The sequence below is a fragment of the Saccopteryx bilineata genome, chromosome 11 (assembly GCF_036850765.1).
Source record: "Saccopteryx bilineata isolate mSacBil1 chromosome 11, mSacBil1_pri_phased_curated, whole genome shotgun sequence".
Classification (NCBI taxonomy): Eukaryota; Metazoa; Chordata; class Mammalia; order Chiroptera; family Emballonuridae; genus Saccopteryx; species Saccopteryx bilineata.
Genome location: NC_089500.1, coordinates 44,761,917 through 44,783,823, shown reverse-complemented (window position 1 = coordinate 44,783,823; position 21,907 = coordinate 44,761,917). Strand labels below are relative to the sequence as shown.

Sequence of the window (21,907 nt, the reverse complement as noted above, 5' to 3'; positions counted from 1 at the left end):
AGGTGGGGAGGGGTAGAGAAGCGAATGGTCACTCTCCTGTGTTCTCTGGGAATTAAACCCAGGACTTAAACACGCTGGGCCAACACTCTATGCTGAGCCAACTGGCCAGGGCCCTAATTGTAGTTTGATTTGCATTTTCAACAATATTGAGACTTTAATACTATGTACATTGTATATTTCTTCATTTATTAAAATCTTTATTTTCTTTTTATAATGTTTTATGACTTTTGTTTCAAATTTTTATTTTCTATATTTTTGCTATTATATAAATACAAAAATTTTTTTTGAGTAGTCAATGTCCTGCAGTGTTGCTAATTCATTTATTCTAGTAACTCCTTTGTAGATTCCTCAAGGTCTCCTATATACATAATTCTGTTTACAAACAAGGATTGTTATAGTTCTTTACAATCCTTATGCCTTTCCTTTTTTAGCCTTGCTTTATTGTATGTAGTAGATAGGACCTTCAGTGCAATTTAAAATAGAATTGGTGAGAGTTGAAATCCTTGTTTTGTTTCTTATGTTAGTTGCAAAGCATTGAGCCTTTTATCATCGAGTTGTTAGCTATAGGTTTTTCAAAGATGCCCTTAACCTGGCTTAGGAAGTTCTTTTCGTTTCCTAGTTTACTGAAAGCTCTCATCACAGTAATCTGTTTTATTAAATGCTTTTTCTGTATTATTGAAATGATCATAGGGTTTTATTTATTTATTCTATTAATATGACTAGTTGATAGACTTTAGGATGTTAATAAACCAATTCTAAATATTTTTAATTGAATTTATTGGGGTAGCCTGATCTGTGGTGGCGCAGTGGATAAAACGTCGACCTGGAAATGCTGAGGTCACCGGTTCGAAACCCTGGGCTTGCCTGGTCAAAGCACATATGGGAGTTGATGCTTCCTGCTCCTCCCCCCCTTCTCTCTCTCTCTCTTTCCTCTCTCTCTCTCTCTCTCCCTCTCCCTCTCCTTTCTAAAATGAATAAATAAAATAAAAATTTAAAAAAAAAAAGAAAAAAGAATTTATTGGGGTAATACTGGTTTAACAAAATTATATAGGTTTCAGGTGCACAGTTCTAAATGCTTCAACTGTACACTGTACTGTGTGTTTACCACTCTAATCCTATGTTGCTGGAATAAAATCCAGTTGGTCATGATGTATAGGATGGGTCATAATTACAAATTTAATGTCTTTAATTGTTATAGGGCTATTTAAATGATTCTATTTTTGTTTGGGTCGGTGTTTGTAATTTTTGCCTTTCAATAAATTTGTCCACGTTCTTAGTAATTCTGACTTAGAACTATCTTTTTTCCTCTCCCCTAACTTTTACTTAAGCTGCTCAATTCTGAAATATTTTCACTTAATCTGGTAAATGGCAACTCTACCATGTCAATTTTGACTTCACTGTTTACTTTGGGCTTAAGATCAAAGAAAAGTCTAGGAAGCCCAGGTACTAGAATTATTATTTTTTTAAACTTTATGGACTGAAGTACTTCCTTATCTGTTGAAATAGTCATTGTTTAAGGAAAGAGTAATTATGGTGAGTGGCAAATTACAGAAAAACAGGATATGAAACACAATTTTAGAGTCTGTTTCCTTTTCTTCAGTAAGAAATCAGCAAAGAAACTATCTCTTAAAAAAAAGAATTTCTCTATTTTCTTTAGGTTATCATATCTATTGTTAATATTAATTCCTTATGTTTTTGATGTTTGTGTGATTGGTACTTTGTATCATCTCTCATTTTATATATTGGTTATTTGTGCCTTCTTTTTTTCTTAGATCAGTCTGACTAGCAGTTTATCAATTTCATTAATCTTTTCAAAGAACCAGCTCTTAATTTTATTGTTTTTTCTACTCATTGAGTTTTGTTCTTTTTAAGAAATTTCTTCATGCTTTGGTTTAATTTGCTCTCTTTAATAGTTCCTTAAGGTTGAAGCTTACATTATTGATTGAATTTGTCTACTTTACTAAATACATCCATTTAAAGCTACCCTTTCCCTAGATGACGTTTTTATAATTGTACATCTGAAACCCATACAATTTTCTTAACCAGTGTTACCCCAATAAATCCCCAATAAATTCAATAAAAAGGAAACAACAAGAGCAAAGAAGAAAATAAGAAAGCTCTAGTTTCCTCTTTGTTGCTTTCTGCTTTCATCCTGCTAATTTTGGTAGATTGTATTTTCATTATCATTTAGTTCAAAATATTTTCCAATTTCTGTTGTGATATTTTCTTTCAACCAATGAGTATTTAGATATATGTTTAATTTTCAAGTAACTGGTATTTTCCTGATTATCTTGTTTTTTATTTATAATTTAATTTCAGTTTGGTCATTGAACATTTTCTATATGATTTCTTTCTTGTCAAATTTACTGATGTTTGCTTAATGGCTCTACTTATGGACTATCCTAGTAAATGCACTTGAAATTAATGTGTATTTTGCTATTATTGATTGCACTGGCCTGTAAATATTCAGTTGTGGTGGATAGTGTCAGATCTTCTTTGTCTTTGCTGATTTGGGCCAATTGTATTGATTACTGACAGATGGGTGTTAAAAACTCCCACCGTGATTGTGGAATTGTTTATTTCTTGCTCTGGTACTGATCACATCCTTACATATGATAAACTAACCTGTTTATCATTATGTGGTACCTCTGATTATATCCTGTAATACATTTTGTTTTGAAATCGCTTTTGCCTGATATTAATATAACCACTCAGGCCTTCTTATGCTTGTTTGTATAGTGTTGCTTTTTCTGTTTAGGTACTTTCAACCTACCTAAAATTTTGTATTTTCTGTCTTTTGTAAATAGTATATATTTGGGTCCTTAGTATGCATTCTGACAGTTATCGCCTTTTAATTAGATTTCATTTGACAATGTGTTCCACTTTCTTCTCCGTGTGTCAGGTAATTTTGGATTGTATCTTTAATATTAATATTATGAATGGGTAGTTCTGGCGATTGTGGAATAATAATTTTTCTCCATCAAATGTTAGGTCCTTTGATTGAGCAGGTCATTTTTTGACTGGGTTTGGATTGTAAACCATTTCTTGGACAGCAGCCCCAGTCTGCACAGGTTGGTGAGTGATTGCTCTGAATCGTGTCTGTGCATCAGTTAGAGATGCGAATAGACGGAGTTTGAGGGTCCCTCCTCTATCTCTTTCCTTTGGGGCATCCCTGACTCTGTTTACTATTTATGGCTCCCAGCTTTCCTTTTCTGATTCCCAAAGGCAGAAAGGCTGGGTTTTTCTACTGGTGCCCTTGCTGTAGTGTCACCATTTGGACTGTGCTTAGTCCCAGGTGAAAAACCTTGGGGATGGGAACTGACTTGCAAAGCTCCTTGTGTTCTTTCTTCCAAGAGAATGTGGCCCACTCCCCCAACTCCCATCAGTTGGTCAGCGTTCGTTCATCCTCCAGCTCCTTCAGGTAGTTGCTGTTTGCTTTAGGTTTTCTAGTTTCCTGCACAGGGTGAGCGGGTTGTACGGTCTTGATGCAGAAATCTATCCTTTTCATTCTTAAATCCCCTGACTTTTAATATTTTAAAAAGATATAATTATTTTCCCCCCTCTTCTTTATCTATCTTATCTACTCATTCTTTTACAGTCAGGTCAAAGATTTTCTATACTTGGCTGAAACAAAAGATTCAGGACAGTGGTGTGAATAAGAAATTGAAGCTGTATTCACAGGATTTTACAGCCCAAGAGCATGCTAAGCTATATTCAATAGAAAGGATAAAACTAAAACTAATGGACTATTAGTATTTACTTTGGATAGTCAAGAATATAAAAGCCCGAGTTGATAAGCTCCAGTGCATTTGACACATCCCGATTTTTATTGATATTTTGAAATGTATATTTTGAAAAGTATAATATTTTAATTATACTCTGTTGAGTATAATTAAATCATATTACTAATTTTAAACTTATATATTTTAATTTTAAGATAATTTTAAGGTTCTTGTTTCTGTACATGAGTGGTGTTGTCTTACTGATGTCTTTATATCCAAGGTAAAGTCCACTGATAGCTGCCTCTTCTTTATTAAATGTTTTGATAACACTATTCACGGCTTCCGGGTCCCTAAGAACAGCATCCAGCAGCCAAGAGAGGTAATTTTATGGATTCATCTATCTTTCATAAAACTCAAAGTACATTTAGAAACATAAAGAATATGAATCCAATATTAACATCCAAAATTTTGTCGATTGTACCTTTTTAATGGGGATGATTATAGGAAGCTTTGAAGTTTGACTTATGAATTAGTTCTTTATCAACATGTACCTGTAGGTACTATATTTCCCCATGTATAAGGCGATCCCATGTATCAGATGCACCTTAATTTGGGGACCTGAAATTTGAAAAGAAAAAAAAGTACTACATAAAGTTATTGAACTCAAGTTTTATTCATCATAAAATGCATACAACTCGTCATCACTGTCAAAACTCCCATCCATTAGCTTGTCCTCATCTGTGTCTGATGATGAATGACTGCCTTCAACAATGAGTGCAAAAACAAGTGCAAAAAAGCAGGAAATGCAAGTAAAAAAAAATCTATAACCACCGTATAAGACGTACCCTGTTTTAGACCCCAAATTTTTTGAAAAAAGAGTTGTCTTATATATGGGGAAATACGGTATTTTCTGTTCATAATTTGTTTTGTTTTTACATTTTGACTCTTTTAATGTAAAGGCCCTTGCTGGTTTTGGGAGGAAAGCCTAAATGATTATTTAGTTTGTCCCCTACATCATTTGTAGGTGAGAAAACTGAGAACAATAAGATTGTTGTACTCTCCTAAGATCTCAAGGTCACATAGCTTGTAAATGACAAAACCTGGGCTGCTGTTCTGATTTACTGTAGTGTAGACTCAGTCTTTTTTTTTTTTCTTGGTAAATTGAGCAATAGCAGCAAGAAAATTGTGATTCATGTGACAAAAATTCACGTTGCAGTTATTTAATGGAGAGTCCATATTCTTTTAGATCAAAGCAGTATTCATAGACATCTCTTGTTTCTTGTAAATTATGTAGTGGGTTGAAAGAATCTATCTTCCAAAGTGGTTAACTTTGGCTCTGCAAAGAACCGTGTAAAAGTTCAAATCATGACTGTCCCAACATTTCATAAAATGGTAAGATTTGAGTAATACTGTATAAGGAAAGAGGAATAAGTAAGGCAGGTGTTTTTAGGGCAAATATTCTTTTTATGAAGTCACTGATTTTCTAAAAACATAGTAAAAGTTAAAGCATCAGGGTAATTATTGGCTCTCTTAAAATGATCTGAGTTTCTTGTGCTTATAATTTTTTTTTTTGTATTTTTCTGAAGTGAGAAGCAGGGAGGCAGAGAGACAGACTCCTGCATGCGCCTGACTGGGATCCACCCAGCAAGCCCACCAAGGAGCATTGCTCCATTGCAACTGGAACCATTCTAGGGCCTGAGGAAGAGGTCATGGAGTAATCCTCAGCGCCCAGGCCAAGTTTGCTCCAGTGGATCCTTGGCTGCAGGAGGGGAAGAGAGAGAGAGAGAGAAAGGAAAGGGGGAAGGGTGGAGAAGCAGATGGGTGTTTTTCCTGTGTGCCCTAGCCAGGAATCGAACCTGGGACTTCCACACACCTGGCCAACGCTCTAGCCAGTCAGGGCCCTCTTGTGCTTATAATTTGATTGGAAGTTAGTAAAATTGTTTTTAGATATATTATTATAACTTATTCAACGGTTTTGAGAACCTAGATTTTTAAGTGAAAAATCCTTCACCCATTACTTAGCTTTTAGGTCTTGGAGTATTAATAAATATATAAATTTATAGATAATATTTTTAGATAATATTTTTAAAGTACTGGAATTTTTTTTTTATCTAGACATGTCATGAATAAGATATGTACTGTATATCCTTTTATTGTTGGGTTTGTTGTTTCTTTTTAAGGCTATAATATTTTTTTCTCCATGTAAACCTTATGCTTTTCAGATCATTGTCATATTACCTCTTTTGAGTAAAAATAGATTTTTCTATAAATCTTTGGATTATTTCAGGACTGGCTGGAAGCAATAGAAGAGCATTCTGCTTATAGCACTCACTACTGTTCCCAGGACCAGTTGACTGATGATGAAGAGGAAGATGCCATTTCTGCTGTGGACTTGAAGGAATCCGTAGAGGTAAATAGGAAAGCTTAACCTGCCCTTGGTAGCAAACCCTGTCATTCAGGTTTTACCATGAATTTGAAAATTTTTTTAATGTGAGATTTTGAAATTTTGAGTTTTGACATGGAGATAGTATTGCTCTTTGACCAGTAATATTGTATTCCTATTTATAATGTCTGTTATGATAATGCCATCAAATGTCTCTATGAACCTTAAAGGTGTGGGCATGTGCCTGTATGTATCTTTTTTTTTGCTGAAATTTTTACATTGCCATAACTAGAGTGTTTTATTCTATTTCAAACTCCTGCCTGCAGGGGGAGCATCCATAACTTGACTTGCTGCCCTTTATGACTTCACTGCATATTTCAGAGTTTAAATAATGCAACCATAGTGATGCATTTGCTACTCAATACTTTTATTTAAAACCACTTGTAATCTGTAAACTTCATTAATTAGAGGTAAGGTAGAGCATCAGTAATGAATGGAGAGGCCTTCATCTGAAGTGACATCAATGCCTTCTCCATACAGAAATGTCAGCATGTATATTATAATTGATATTAAATAGGTATTTTTTATTGGCATAAATTTCTTGGTTTTACCTTTTAAATGGAAATTGGGTTGGAAGAATTAGAACTAAGAAAGGATGATGAGCCCTGGCCGGTTGGCTCAGTGGTAGAGCGTCGGCCTGGCGTGCAGGAGTCCCGGGTTCAATTCCTGGCCAGGGCACACAGGAGAAGCACCCATCTGCTTCTCCACCCCCCCTCCTTCCTCTCTGTCTCTCTCTTCCCCTCCTGCAGCTGAGGCTCCATTGGAGCAAAAAGATGGCCCGGGCACTGGGGATGGCTCCTTGGCCTCTGCCCCAGGCGCTAGAGTGGCTCTGGTCGTGACAGAGCAACGCCCCAGATGGGCAGAGCATCGCCCCCTGGTGGGCGTGCCGAGTGGATCCCAGTTGGGTGCATGCAGGAGTCTGTCTGACTACCTCCCCGTTTCCAGCTTCAAAAAAAAAAAAAAAAAAGAAAGGATGATGATTTTTGTTTCAATCCAAGTAATTGTGTCAGAGCATATTTCACCTACTAAATTTAACCCTTTTTTTCTTTTTCTTTTTTTTTTTATTTATTAAATTTAATGCAGTGACATTGATAAATCAGGGTACATATGTTGAGAGAAAATATCTCTAGATTATTTTGACATTTGATTGTGCTGTATACCCCTCCCCCAAAGTTAAATTGTCTTCTGTCGCCTTCTATCTGGTTTACTTTGTGCCCTTCCCCTCCCCTAACCCCTCTCTCCTTCTTCACCCCCTCCCCCCTCCCCCAACCCCCCACCCCTGTTGCCATCACATTCTTGTTCATGTCTCTGAGTCTCGTTTTTATGTCCCTTCTATGTATGGATTCATCTTAGTTTTTTTTCTGATTTACTTATTTCACTCCGTATAATGTTGTCCAGGTCCATCCATGTTATTGTAAATGATCCGATGTCATCATTTCTTATGGCTGAGTAGTATTCCATAGTATATATGTACCAAGTTTTTTTATCCACTCTTCCTCTGACGGACACTTGGGCTGTTTCCAGATCTTCGCTATTGTGAACAATGCTGCCACAAACATGCGGGTGCATTTCTCCTTTTCGAGCCGTTCTATGGTGTCCTTGGGGTATATTCCTAAAAGTCGGATAGCTGGGTCAAAAGGCAGTTTGATTTTCAGTTTTTTGAGGAATCTCCATACTGTTTTCCACAGTGGCTGCACCAGTCTGCATTCCCACCAGCAGTGCAGGAGGGTTCCCTTTTCTCCACATCCTCGCCAGCACTTATTCTGTGTTGTTTTGTTGATAAGCGCCATTCTGACTGGTGTGAGGTGATATCTCATTGTGGTTTTAATTTGCATTTCTCTAATGATTAGTGATGTTGAGCATTTTTTCATATGCCTATTGGCCATCTGTATGTCCTCTTTGGAGAAGTGTCTATTCATCTCTTTTGCCCATTTGTGGATTGGGTTGTTTGTCTTCCTGGTGTTGAGTTTTACAAGTTCTTTATAAATTTTGGTTATTAACCCCTTATCAGACGTATTGTCAAATATGTTCTCCCATTGTGTAGTTTGTCTTTTTATTCTGTTCTTGTTGTCTTTAGCTGTGCAAAGGCTTTTTAGTTTGATATAGTCCCATTTGTTTATCCTGTCTTTTATTTCACTTCCCTGTGGAGATAAATCAGCAAATATATTGCTCCCAGAGATGTCTGAGAGCTTACTGCCTATGTTTTCTTCTAAGATGCTTATGGTTTCACGGCCTACATTTAAGTCTTTTATCCATTTTGAGTTTATTTTTGTGAGTGGTGTAAGCTGGTGATCTAGTTTCATTTTTTTGCAGGTAGCTGTCCAATTTTCCCAACACCATTTGTTAAAGAGGCTGTCTTTACTTCATTGTATTTCCTTACCTCCTTTGTCAAGTATCAGTTGTCCATAGAACTGTGGGTTTATTTCTAGGTTCTCTGTTCTGTTCCATTGATCTATATGCCTGTTCTTATGCCAGTACCAGGCTGTTTTGAGTACAATGGCCTTGTAGTATAACTTGATATCAGGAAGTGTGATACCTCCCACTTTATTCTTCTTTTTTAAGATTGCTGAGGCTATTCGTGTTCTCTTTTGGTTCCATATAAATTTTTGGAATATGTGTTCTATATCTTTGAAGTATGTCATTGGTATTTTAATTGGTATTGCATTGAATTTATAGATTGCTTTGGGTAATATAGACATTTTAATGATGTTTATTCTTCCTAACCATGAGCATGGTATATGCTTCCACTTGTTTGTATCTTCCTTGATTTCTTTTATCAATGCTTTGTAATTTTCCGAGTACAAGTCTTTAGTCTCCTTGGTTAAGTTTACTCCTAGGTACTTTATTTTTTTTTGGTTGTAATTGTGAAGGGGATTGTTTCCTTAATTTCTCTTTCTGACTGTTCATTGTTGGTGTATAAAAATGCCTCTGATTTCTGAGTATTGATTTTATATCCTGCCACTTTGCTGAATTTATTTATCAGGTCCAGTAGTTTTTTGACTGAGACTTTAGGGTTTTCTATATACAATATCATATCATCTGCAAATAATGATAGTTTTACTTCTTCTTTTCCAACTTGAATGCCTTTTATTTCTTCTTCTTGTCTGATTGCTGTGGCTAGGACTTCTAGGACCATGTTAAATAAGAGTGGTGAAAGGGGGCACCCCTGCCTTGTTCGTGATCTTAAGGGTATTGCTTTTAATTTTTGCCCATTGAGTATGATGTTGGCTATGGGTTTCTCATAGATGGCTTTTATCATGTTGAGATATGTTCTCTATATTCCCACTTTGCTGAGAGTTTTAATCATGAATGGGTGCTGGATTTTATCAAATGCTTTTTCTGCATCTATTGAAATTATCATATGGTTTTTCTCCTTCTTTTTGTTTATGTGATGAATCACATTGATTGATTTGTGAATATTGTGCCAGCCTTGCCTCCCCAGAATAAATCCCACTTGATCATGGTGTATGATTTTTTCCATATATTGTTGGATCCGGTTTGCTAATATTTTGTTGAGGATTTTAGCATCTATAGTCATCAGAGATATTGGCCTATAATTTTCTTTCTTTGTGTTGTCTTTGCCTGGTTTTGGAATCAGAATTATGCTCACCTTATAAAAGGAGCTTGGAAGTCTTCCTTCCTCTTGAATTTTTTGAAATAGTTTGAGAAGGATAGGAGTTAGTTCTTTGAATATTTGGTAGAATTCCGTTGTGAAGCCATCGGGCCCCGGACTTTTCTTTGTTGGGAGTTTTTTGATAACTGTTTCGATCTCATTTGGTGTAATCAGTCTGTTTAGGTTTTCTGATTCTTCCAGATTGATTTTTGGAAGATTGTATGTTTCAAGGAATTTGTCCATTTCATCTAGGGTGTCTAGTTTTTTGGCATACAGTTCTTCATAGTATTTTCTTACAATATTTTGTATTTCTGTTGTGTCAGTTGTTATTTCTCCTCTCTCATTTCTAATTTTATTTGAGTCCTCTCTCTCTTTTTCTTGGTGAGTCTACTTAAAGGTTCATCAATCTTGTTTACCTTTTCAAAGAACCAGCTCCTAGTTTCATTGATCCTCTGTATTGTTTCTTTAGCCTCTATGTCATTTATTTCCGCTCTGATCTTTATTATTTCCTTCCTTCTAGTACATTTGGGCTTTACTTGCTGTTCTTTTTCTAATTCTTTTCGATGCAGGGTTAAATTGTTTATTTGAGCTTTTTCTAGCTTCTGAAAGTGTGCCTGTAGTGCTATGAACTTCCCTCTCAGCACTGCTTTCGCTGTGTCCCATAAATTTTGAGTTGTTGTATGCTCATTATCATTCGTTTCTAGGAATTTCTTTATTTCTTCTTTGATCTCATTCTTAATCCATTCATTATTTAACACCCTGCTATTTAGTTTCCATGTGTTTGAGAATTTTTGAGCTTTACTGCTGTGATTCATTTCTAGTTTCATGCCGTTGTGATCAGAGAAAGTGCTTGATATGATTTCAGTCTTCTTAAATTTGTTGAGAGCACTTTTGTGCCCTAACATGTGGTCTATCCTAGAGAATGTACCATGAGCACTTGAAAAGAATGTATATTCTGCTGCTTTAGGGTGAAAGGTTCTGAAGATATCTATTAAATCGAGTTGATCTAGTGTTTCCAATAAGTCTGCTGTTTCTTTGTTAATTTTCTTTCTTGAGGATCTATCTAGTGATGTTAGTGGGGTATTGAAATTCTCTACTATTATAGTATTGCTGTTGATCTCGCCCTTTAAATCCATCAAAGTCTGTTTTATATATTTGGGTGCTCCTATATTAGGTGCATAGATATTTATAATAGTTATACCTTCCTGTTGGATTACTCCCTTTATCATTATGTAGTGGCCTTATTTATTTCTTACTATATCCTTTGTTTTAAAGTCCAATTTGTCTGATATAAGTATTGCTACCCCTGCTTTTTTTTCATTTCCGTTTGCATGAAATGTTTTTTTCCATCCTTTTACCTTCAATCTATGTGTGCTTTTGTTCTAAGGTGTGTCTCTTGTAGACAACATATGTATGGGTCCTGTTTTCTTATCCACGCAGCTACCCTATGTCTTTTTTTTTTTTCTTTATGAAGCTGGAAACGGGAGAGACAGTCAGACTCCCGCATGCGCCCGACCGGGATCCACCCGACATGCCCATCAGGGGCAACGCTCTGCCCACCAGGGGGCGATGCTGTGCCCCTCCGGGGCGTCGCTCTGCCACGACCACAGCCACTCTAGCGCCTGGGTCAGAGGCCAAAGAGCCATCCCCAGCGCCCGGGCATCTTTGCTCCAGTGGAGCCTTGGCTGCGGGAGGGGAAGAGAGAGACAGAGAGGAAGGGGGGGTGGAGAAGCAAATGGGCGCTTCTCCTGTGTGCCCTGGCCTGGAATCGAACCCGGGTCCCCCGCACGCCAGGCCGATGCTCTACCGCTGAGCCAACCGGCCAGGGCCACCCTATGTCTTTTGATTGGATCATTTAATCCATTTACATTTAAGGTTATTATTGATATGTAGTTGTTTATTGCCATTTTCTTCTTTAAAGGTGTATTCCTTTTTAGCTATATTCTTTTCCCACTTTCATCTGTTTACAACAGGCCCCTTAACATTTCCTGCAGCATTGGTTTGGTTGTAATGAATTCCTTGAGTTGTTTTTTGTCTGGGAAGCTTTTTATTTCTCCTTCGATTTTAAACAATAGCCTTGCTGGATAAAGTAGTCTTGGTTGTAGGTTCTTGTTCTGTATTACTTTGAATATTTCTTGCCATTCCCTTCTGGCCTCAAGTGTTTCTGTTGAGAAGTCGAATGTCATCCTTATGGGGGCTCCTTTGTAGGTGATAACTTTTTTTTCTCTTGCAGCTTTTAATATTTTCTCTTTATCGCTTAGCTTTGGTATTTTAATTATGATGTGTCTTGGTGTAGGTTTTTTTTGGTTTCTCTTTAATGGAGTCCTCTATGCTTCTTGGACTTGTGAGAGTTTCTCTTGCATTAGTTTAGGGAAATTTTCAGCTATGATATGATTGAACAACATCTCTATTCCTTGTTCCTTTTCTTCTTCTTCAGGGACCCCTATGATGCGGATGTTATTTCTCTTCATGTTGTCACAGAGCTCTCGAAGAGTTTCCTCTGACTTTTTGAGTCTCTTTTCTCTTTTCTTCTCTGCTTTCATGCCTTCATTCCAGTTGTCCTCTAACTTGCTGATTCAATCCTCTGCTCTATCTATCCTGTTTTTAATTCCTTCCATTGTGGTCTTTATTTCTGATATTGTATTTGTCATCTCCGACTGATTCTTTTTTATACTTGCTATTTCTTTATTTAGGTGTTTGTAGTGAGCATCCATTGTTGTTCTAAGATCCCTAAGCATCCTTACAATCATTATTTCGAACTCCGCATCTGGAAGTTTGATTATTTCCGTATCACTCAGTTCATCTCCTGAAGGTTTCATTTGGATTGCACTTTTTTGTCTTCTCATTTTTGGTGTTTTGTTTGTAGAGTTGGTTGAGTCTAGGCTTGGTCTTGTCTTTCTTTTTAATAGTAATTAAATGGCACTAATTGTTTATAACAAGACACATCTTATACCCCACTATAGAATAGTATTGGAGATTGAACCTTCTCCAGCTGACCTATTATGTACCCTTTAGGGCAAGCAAATCATCAATCAAGGAAACTTTCTTAGTAACTGTCAGGTAGATATGCTAAGGGACGATGAATGTGATTCGGGTATTTGAGGACGATGCTGTGGAGCATGTTTCTTATCTTTAATTTTAACCCCAGAAACTATCATGTTTATTAAAGATTTGCAATCTGCAAATGAAGCCAGTTCTTTCTTTGATGCATCTTGCTATCATCACAAAAAGGAAACAGTAGTGTTGGCTTTGATGACATGGGCAGGGTGTTAAGTATGTGTAGAGAGAAAATGGCGATTGTATTAATAAGCTGAGTGTTACATTTGGTTGCAGCGCATGTCTTCAGTGCCTCCAGATAGGCTTTTTTCCTGTATTCACGCTATGTCTGAAAAAATGATCCAACATACCATTTCATTTTCTAAGGGGTTTTATTTATTTTTTTGGTTTTTGTTTTTTTTTACAGAGACAGAGAATCAGAGAGAGGGATAGTTAGAGACAGACAGACAGGAAGGGAGAGAGATGAGAAGCATCAATCTTTTGTTGCGGCACCTTAGTTGTCCATTGATTGCTTTCTCATATGTGCCTTGACCATGGGGCTACAGAACACCAAGTAACCCCTTGCTCAAGCCAGCAACCTTGGGCCCAAGCTGGTGAACTTTGCTCAAACCAGATGAACACGTGCTCAAGCTGGCGACCTCGGGGTCTCAAACCTGGGTCTTCCGCATCCCAGTCCAACGCTCTAGCCACTGCGTCACCACCTGGTCAGGCTTTAAGGGGTTTTATTTATTTTTACAGGGACAGAGAGAGGGATAGATAGGGACAGACAGACAGGAATGGAGAGAGATGAGAAGCATCAATCATCAGTTTCTCGTTGCGACACCTTAGTTGTTCATTGATTGCTTTCTCATATGTGCCTTGACCACGGGCCTTCAGCAGACCAAGTGACCCCTTGCTCGAGCAAGCGACCTTGGGTCCAAGCTGGTGAGCTTTTTGCTCAAACCAGATGAGCCCGCACTCAAGCTGGCGACCTCGGGGTCTCGAACCTCGGTCCTCCACATCCCAGTCCGAAGCTATATCCATTGCGCCAACACCTGGTCAGGCTCTAAGGGGTTTTAAATGGCATAGTGTAGGTACCTTCTCTCTCTCAAAAAAAAATTGTATTTTTATTATTAGAGCTCTCAAAACAGAGTAGTGTTGACTTTGAAGAGAAATTGCCTGCCACTAACATGGTACCCTAATTCTACTGAACTGAGTGAGCTTCATAAGCACTAAAAAATATATAAAGTGAATAAGGAGAAAAGGGTGGTTACCTGTGTTACTGGGGCACATAGATCTGATTGGGGGGAGAATATCAAAAATGTTTAGTGATTGGCCAGTTGAGATTAGAAATACAAACTGGGAAGATTCACGGAGCTAAATATATTATTGTACTTGTAACAGTATGATTCTAATATTAATAAAGTCAAGGTTCTCAATAAATATTTTTATTGCCATAACCAATCAACTTTACAATGATAGTTTTCATGCAATTTTTCCACATTTTAAGGTGAAATTATACATAAAATTAACTTAAAGTTACATTGTTAATATAATAAATGGATTTCTCTGATTTTTCATTTTGGACTTCCAAATATATACTAAGATGAGATACAACTTACATCATGAAACTCCATATGTTTTGCTTTTAGGGGTCTAAAAATGGAGAAATTTCAAAGTATGAGGAAGGATGCTTTCTGTAATTGACTTCCCCTTATTTTTATAAGCTTATTCTTACTAAGAAAATGTCCTTATTTGATTATGTGGAGTCTGTGTGCAGTTCTATTGCTGAATGAAATCAGCTTGTGATTTCCAAATGTTAATACCATCTGGATTTTTAAATAGTTTTTAAACACATGAAGGAATGTATTTTGTAATTACTTGATGAATTTAATCAAGCCCATTAAAAATGTTAATAAGTCAGAAATCTTACTCCTTAGATATATATGGTGTATTGAGTTGTGAGGAGTACTTAATGTAGTTGTGTGGCATCTACACAGTAGATGTTGACTGTATTTAGGATTTAGAAATATTTATCTTCATTAATTTGTATGTGACTAAATGTTATATTCAGTTAGTAAGGACATTTTCTATATTTTCTTTCTATTAGGAATATGTCTCAGTTATTACAGTGTATCAATCTATGAACTGAAAGTTTTGATAGAAACATTAAAGTCTCTAGCATAAAAGTCTTTCTATTCATTTGTTTTGTTTGTCTTTTTTTTCTTTTCCAGAAAGCACAAATATGCCAACAAAGACTACACAGAGAAATTTCCAGCTTTTTCAAAATGATTAAAGAGTGCAACATGGCTGAAGGTAAAAAACAAAAAACACTACTCTTTAACACAACCCATATCCTAGTTCTGTTTGATGATGCATTTTATTTAATTTTTGGTTTTTAATTTAGCATTTTATTTGATAAAACTATTTTGAAATTATAAAAGGGCTATTTAAATTTTCTACTGTGGAAGAGGCTTCCTTTATAGATTAGAATGTTTTTATTATTTTAAGAAAAAAACAAAGTCAAAGTTAACATTTGGGGGCTGTAATTCCATTTTGGCTATGTAATAGGAATTCTGCTTCTGAACCTCAGAGACTTAGAATTTGGAGTCAGACTGTCTTGGGCTTTGAATCCTTGCTCTGCCACTCACTAACTGTTACTTTGAAGAGTACATTTAGCTTCTGAGCCTCAGTTTCCTCATCTGTAAATGCAGGGATTGGTTATTTCCAGGTCTTGATTTTCTTTGATTCTATAAATATATATGAACTGGTCATTGATGATTCATCTGCTGTTTAAGTTTTTATGTCTTCACTCTTCATTAGTTATGAATTACTATGAGTTTTGTAAAGACTTCAAAAATAAAAACACAATCCAGTATAAAATGCAATATAAAATCCAATAAAAAATTAAGTATTGAAAATAATTACTGTGTAGATTAAAAAAAAAAGTTTCTTAGACTAACTCTGATGCCTTTCTAAATAACTCCACTAAAATATAATTGATTTAGTTGTCCATGAGTTTATTATTAACTCTCAGTTTTAATAATGAACTAGTTGCCCTCAGTGAACTCCTAGGTTCAGTTTCTGCGTGCCCAGAAAATGTGAAGAAATGTTAGTATTAGAGTAACTGAGTGTAAATCTTCTGTATCTGTCCAGATGTTCATGAGGCATCTCTTGACTTCAGTTTAACAAATAATAATTTATATCAGCAATAAGAGTTTTGGGAAGGACAGCAGTTAGGTCATTTTAATTTTTGTAGGCTAGAAAGAATATCATGTTACTTAGAACTATTTATCTTCATTGGATTTTTTCAATAACAGCTTTATTAGCCTATAATTCACATAGCCCAAAAATCACCTATGTGAAGTGTACCATACAGTAGTTTTTATTTACCATATAGTAGTTTTTATTTTTTATTTATTTTTCCATAGCCCTGGCTATTTGTTTAATTTACTACCATTGTTTACCAAGTAATATACCCCAGAAGTTTTTCATCACTTATTTAACATTGCTTCCCAGGCAAATACTTTACATAAAAGACAGATCTTTTGAGGTGTTCCAGAAGCCCTTTTGGGACACCGCCCATACAGTGGGTTTTAGTATTTCCACAGAGTTATGCAACAGAGACCATCCATGGGCTCTTAAAACACCATATTTACCAAAAACCATCTAAAGGAGATGTAACAATATTTAAAAGTTGGCATCAAAGATTAATTTCCTCAGCTTTCACCAAAGGACAAAAATTATATCAGAACTACAATCAAATTAAGTTTTTTGGTTTTTTTTTAAACTTTGAGTTCAAATCTCTTGGTTCAAATTACCTATATGCTATGTCATTCATAATGATGGCATTCATCATCTGTGCTCTTAGAGATATACATAACATTCAACACCGTGAAAAAGATATTTCATTTGGGAGTGTCATTTGGGAACTTCAAGATGTTTGACTATCATCTGACAACCCTGTTTCATATATCTACAGTAAAAGTCAATTGTCTTACACACCAATAATTATAAACATTTTCTGAAAGATTGGTGTAGAGAAATAAAACTACATCTTATGTAAATAGTAAGTAAATAGGGTTAAGATGATTTCATGAGTGGAATTGTAGTGGAAGGTAATAGGGTTGCTCTGAATGCCAAGGGGTTGATTGCACAGGATAATCTTGTACTGTGTGTTTTGTTCAAGGAAGCTGACAGACACACATCCTGCTCCAGACTGTCTGCATAGTTTGCCAGTGATGTCTCAAGTTGCAAAACTGAAACGTTTGTAGACTAAGTCCACATCTTGTGGTTGAAATTGTCTTCCATTTTAGTACAACATTGTTTGAACTTCAAGACACAATGTGCTTCTTTCTTATTCAGACTCCTGCCATTGTAGCTCAGTTCTTACCAGCCCAGCTCCTGATCACTGCAGCCTGCCCTTCACTCTCCCTGCCTCCCATCCTCAAGGGGAATTGAATCAGAGACTTCCAGGAACTCGTCCAATTCCAGATCTGTGAAATACTGCACCATTGCTTGCCAGATTAATTTTAGAAAGGTGCTTTTTCTGATCATCTTTTTTTTTTCTCTTAAAAAATCTTATATGGGTCCTTGAAATGTTGGAATAAAATGCAAACTCTTTATCCTGACATTTAAGGACTTTTATAGCCTGACCACAACCTGATTTTTCAGCTTATTTGTAAAATTATTCTCTCCCATGATCCCTGTAAACACTTTTGACCAAATACCATGTTTTTGGTCTGAAATGTCTTCTACTGAAATACTACTTTCATTTTCATGAGTGGACCTTAATCTAATTTGCCTCTGGATGAATGTCAGAATTTATCTATCTGGCATTGGCAACACATCGTTCAAGGTTCAAAAACTGAAATCGCTACTATTTTATCTTTACCAAAAGCCTGGTTGCAAACACGGTTAAAATCACCCAAACTAGTAATACTTTAGGGAGACTTCCTGAAGACAAGGTAGTCAATCTCCTCTTCCCTACAGCCCTAAATTGACTGTTAGGTACTAACCGGTTTTTGACTATTATAAATAATGTGACAATGTCCATTTAAATTTGATCACATCACTTCATTACCGTGGGATTTCTAGAAGTGGGATTGGTGGGCGAAAGCAGATGAATGTTTTGGGCCTGTTGCTACATATTGCTAAATTACTGTCCAGACAGGACACTTCACTTCGCATGCCGTCTTTAATGCATCACTTTATTCCACGGTACTAAGTGTATAGAAATGAATCCCTGGTTAAAGAAATTAGAATTGTTTCAGTTATTTAAAGGAAAAATTCAAGGGAAAACACTTAAATCCTCAGAAAACTCTTCATTGAAACCCTCGGTTGTAGTTAAGCATGGTGGTCACCCCTCTCACCACTGCCACCACCGTCTCCCACGTGGATGGTTGAAACGAACCCCTGCACTGGCCTCCAGCCCGCCCTTGCCGCTACGGTTCCTGTCCAGGGAGCCTTTACAGGGTGCCTCACTTAAAGTGAAAGACAAAGTCATCCGATCCACAAAAGTCAAAGACCCTCAACCCCTCCTTTTCCAGTTCCCCCAGTTGTTCCTCCACCCCCAGCAGCCGCCTGCCTGTCCCTCAAAGAATCTGGGCAGACTCCCGCCTCAGGTCTGGGCTGTGCTGGGCCCTGTGTGTGGAAGGCTTTTGTCTAGGGGACTCACTCCCTTCTGACCTCTCCAGGCCTTGACTCAGACAGACCCCCATGCTTTTCTCTTCCGCCTGTATGGGTCTGCTCTGCCATGTCCACTTCCTGCCTGGATCACTACGGACGTCATGACTAGGGTGTCCGTGGCCTCTGACTTCTGAGGGCATTCAGCAGCTGGGAGCTCCTGTCAGGAGACTGGAGCAGGGGTGGATGAGCAGAAGGTTGGGATTGGGGAAGGGATATCCCTGCTCCCTCCAGCTGGGCTGTGGTCTGACTGTGCTGCTGACTTCCTACCCCTGACCCATTTCTCAGCTAATGATGCCAGCCCCTATGGCTTAGCAACACTGTCCCCTTCCTTTGCTCCTTGTCTGGAGTGATAGCCGCCCTGCCTGCCAATCTCTGTTAGTTCACTTGCCTTCCTCCCCTTTGTGCATAATCTCTTTTTAAAATTCTTTTCAAGCCTCCTTGGAATTTGCCAGCTCTAACCCACCAGGACCCTTACTGATACTCTCTCATTCTGTCTAAAATTTCAGCCCCCTCACCACTCACTATCCCCTACCTTGCTTTATTTTTCTCTTGGTCACTTACCAGACTTCTTATATATGTATGTGTAGGTGATTGCCTCTGTCAGTACGATAGAAACTTCATGAGGGCAGGAAAGTTTTCTGTTTTATTCACTAACAGTGACAGAACCTTTACAATGCATGGCACTTATGGGCACTGAATGTGTGTGTGTATGCTTTGAGTAAATGAAATGAATGACCTACTTATCTAGCTTATAAATTTGTTATTTTCCTTAACTCAGGGAGAAACCAGTAATAAATTTGTTCTGTCGACTTAGTAGATACAAAGATTGCACAAGTCAATGAAACTTAATGCAGAGAAACAAACTAGGAAAGAAGCCGTTGGCACTGGAATGTTTCATATTTTTTTACCCGTAGGTTCCACAGTGAATGCCCTTGGTCTTTATTTCCTACTCCTCTCTGGATTCAGTTTTGTTTCTGAGAAAAATCTTTGAGAAATTTTTTCATTAAGCGGCTGTGAGCAGTATGAGCTCTGTCTTATCTTTATTGAACTCTTACTGGATCAGTTACCATCCAATAGCATTTTGAAGGCAGGGTTCCAGCTTCTGACTCCTGATCATCTAGCAATGATACTTGGGTAGACAATTTTTTCTTAACAAAAAAGTTCCCGGCCTGACCTGTGGTGGAGCAGTGGATCAAGCGTGGACCTGGAATGCTGAGGTCGTCGGTTCAAAACCCTGGGCTTGCCTGGTCAAGGCACATATGGGAGTTGATGCTTCTTGCTCCTCCCCCCACCTGTGTGTGTGTGTGTGTGTGTGTTCTCTAAAATGAATAAGTAAATAATAATTAAAAAAACACCTCATTGCTTCAGAGATCTTCACTGTGTCTTTGGTGTTCTGCAGTTCTGTTTTGTCTCAGGGTTTGGCTGCTGTTGACATGTATGTGCTGGTTGAGACTGTAATTCAGAGATGCGTTTCTTATTTCCTTTAGTGTGGTGAAGTTCTTATCAATTAGCTGTCTCTTCAGATTTTGTGTCCTCATTCCTCCTGTTTTCTTCTGCCAGAACTTCTCATGGACATGTGTTGAATCTTATTTTACCTCCCACCTCTTAGTTTCTCATTTCTATTTTTCTGTGTTTCACGCTGAGTAATTTCTTAGATCTATTTTCTAGCTTTAGTTTTTTTTCTCAGTTGGATCTATTTTCTGTGTAATCATTTCACTTTCTAATTTTTGTAGAAATTCTGGGTGGTGGGTTTTAGATTTTATTTTTCCTATAGGAACATGTATTTTTTCCAAATAACATATATTTCTAATTTTATTGTGAATATTTCAAACACATACATTTAAAACTTTTTTGGGGGGGATGTGTTTATGTCTCAAGAAGTTGTGGAGCAAGTTCTGCAGTTTTGCCTTCTAAATGTCCCTTGGGAAGGATTGTTCTCACAATGCATTATATAATTTTTATTGAGAGCTCATCTTCAGGGCGGTTTGTTTTCCTCTGCCTCCTGGATTATGGAGTGTCCCTACGCAGTGGTTATGTGCCTGTTTCTGTGAGGGCTATCCAGGTATTTCTGGTTCTGAGCTAATAGTTTTAAAATTGGATTCTGTACTTAGGTGTGGCACAAGCTCGGAATGTTTATTTCTCATGATTCCCACGCAGAGCAGTCAACAGAAAGTGCTCTTTCTCCCTGATCCCTGGAGCCCAAGGGCAGGGTGTGCGTTCTGGCTTACCCTGGGGTCCAGCCCTGCGCAGGCCTCGCCCCTTAGCTGCGTGAGAGCGGAGCCCTGCGCCCTTAGCTATGTGAGCACGGAGCCCTGCGCCCTTAGCTGCGTGAGAGCGGAGCCCTGCGCCCTTCCCCGGTCAGGGGTCCAGTGGTGTCCACTTCTGCCCTTGCCTGCCCTGCCCAGGCTTCACTGGCTTCTGCTTGTTTCATCAGACTTGACTTTCCTTTGGTTTTTTAGCATATATGGGATTTTGTTCTTTTAAACTCTGCTGTGTGTTATTTTATTCAACATCTTTATGGTTGGGTTGGAGGGATGATTGATTTCCTATCAGCTTGGTATGCCGAGTACCCTAGTGTCCCATTGTCCTTCCAATATAAAACATCCACAATCCACAAATTGTATTATGTAGAATAATAGCAAATACATATAGCCTTTTTGTGCATTTTCCTGTGTACTTTTTTTGCATATTAACTCATTTATTCCTTATAAACACCCATACATATAACCATTGTGTCCATTTTACAGGTAAGCTGAGGCACATGAGTTTAGGTAAGTTGCTTAAGGTCGCACAGCTGGTAAAAACCTGAATTAGGGTTTAGTTTTAGGCAACCTGGCTCCTGAGTCTAGCATCAATCAAGAATTCTGTATTTAACCCTTGAACAGTTGATCTATGAACTAAGAACACTGACAGATTTATACCTAGGTCAACAATGAAAGGTAGAATTTGTTGAGGACAGTCACATTAGCTCGGTCCCTGTCGTTGAGGTGGTGTTCAGATCCTCCTAGTCTCCTCTTGTTCAGAAGTTCAAGGGTAGGATGAGTTTGATGTAGAGCAGAAGTTTCCTACTCACAGAAATTCTCTGTATTTTTCCTGTCAGTGCTTTTTTCCTATTTTCTGGTCCTGTACTTTCTGGTGTTTTTCTTAAAGAATCGTTGGTAGTTCCCACAATTTCTGCAGCCCGAATCGTGGAGTCATCTTAAATTCTCTTTTTGCTGTGTGTATTCTTTCTCTGACGGCTCTCTCTGCATTGTTGCCGTATCCTCCTACCAGACACTGAAATAGGCCACGGCCATTTTTCCTATGAGTTACAGCAACAACTTCTTGTCTGGCCACGGCGCCTCCACTTTTATGTTTCTCTGTTTCCCTCCATGGAACGTTCCAGGGCGTAGTTGGAGAGATGCG

General features: G+C 37.7%; 1 protein-coding gene across 3 annotated transcripts in view; it reads left to right on the top strand.

Moving 5' to 3' along the window:
• The window catches only part of OSBPL1A (oxysterol binding protein like 1A), a 264,920-nt gene that overhangs the window by 79,457 nt on the left and 163,556 nt on the right, over nt 1-21,907 (top strand). For all 3 annotated transcript variants that reach the window (XM_066246326.1, XM_066246325.1, XM_066246324.1), the window contains 3 exons: nt 4,003-4,101; nt 6,010-6,132; nt 15,049-15,130. In XM_066246326.1, the coding sequence (XP_066102423.1) occupies nt 4,003-4,101; nt 6,010-6,132; nt 15,049-15,130 (304 nt within the window). The remainder of the gene's footprint in view (nt 1-4,002; nt 4,102-6,009; nt 6,133-15,048; nt 15,131-21,907) is intronic.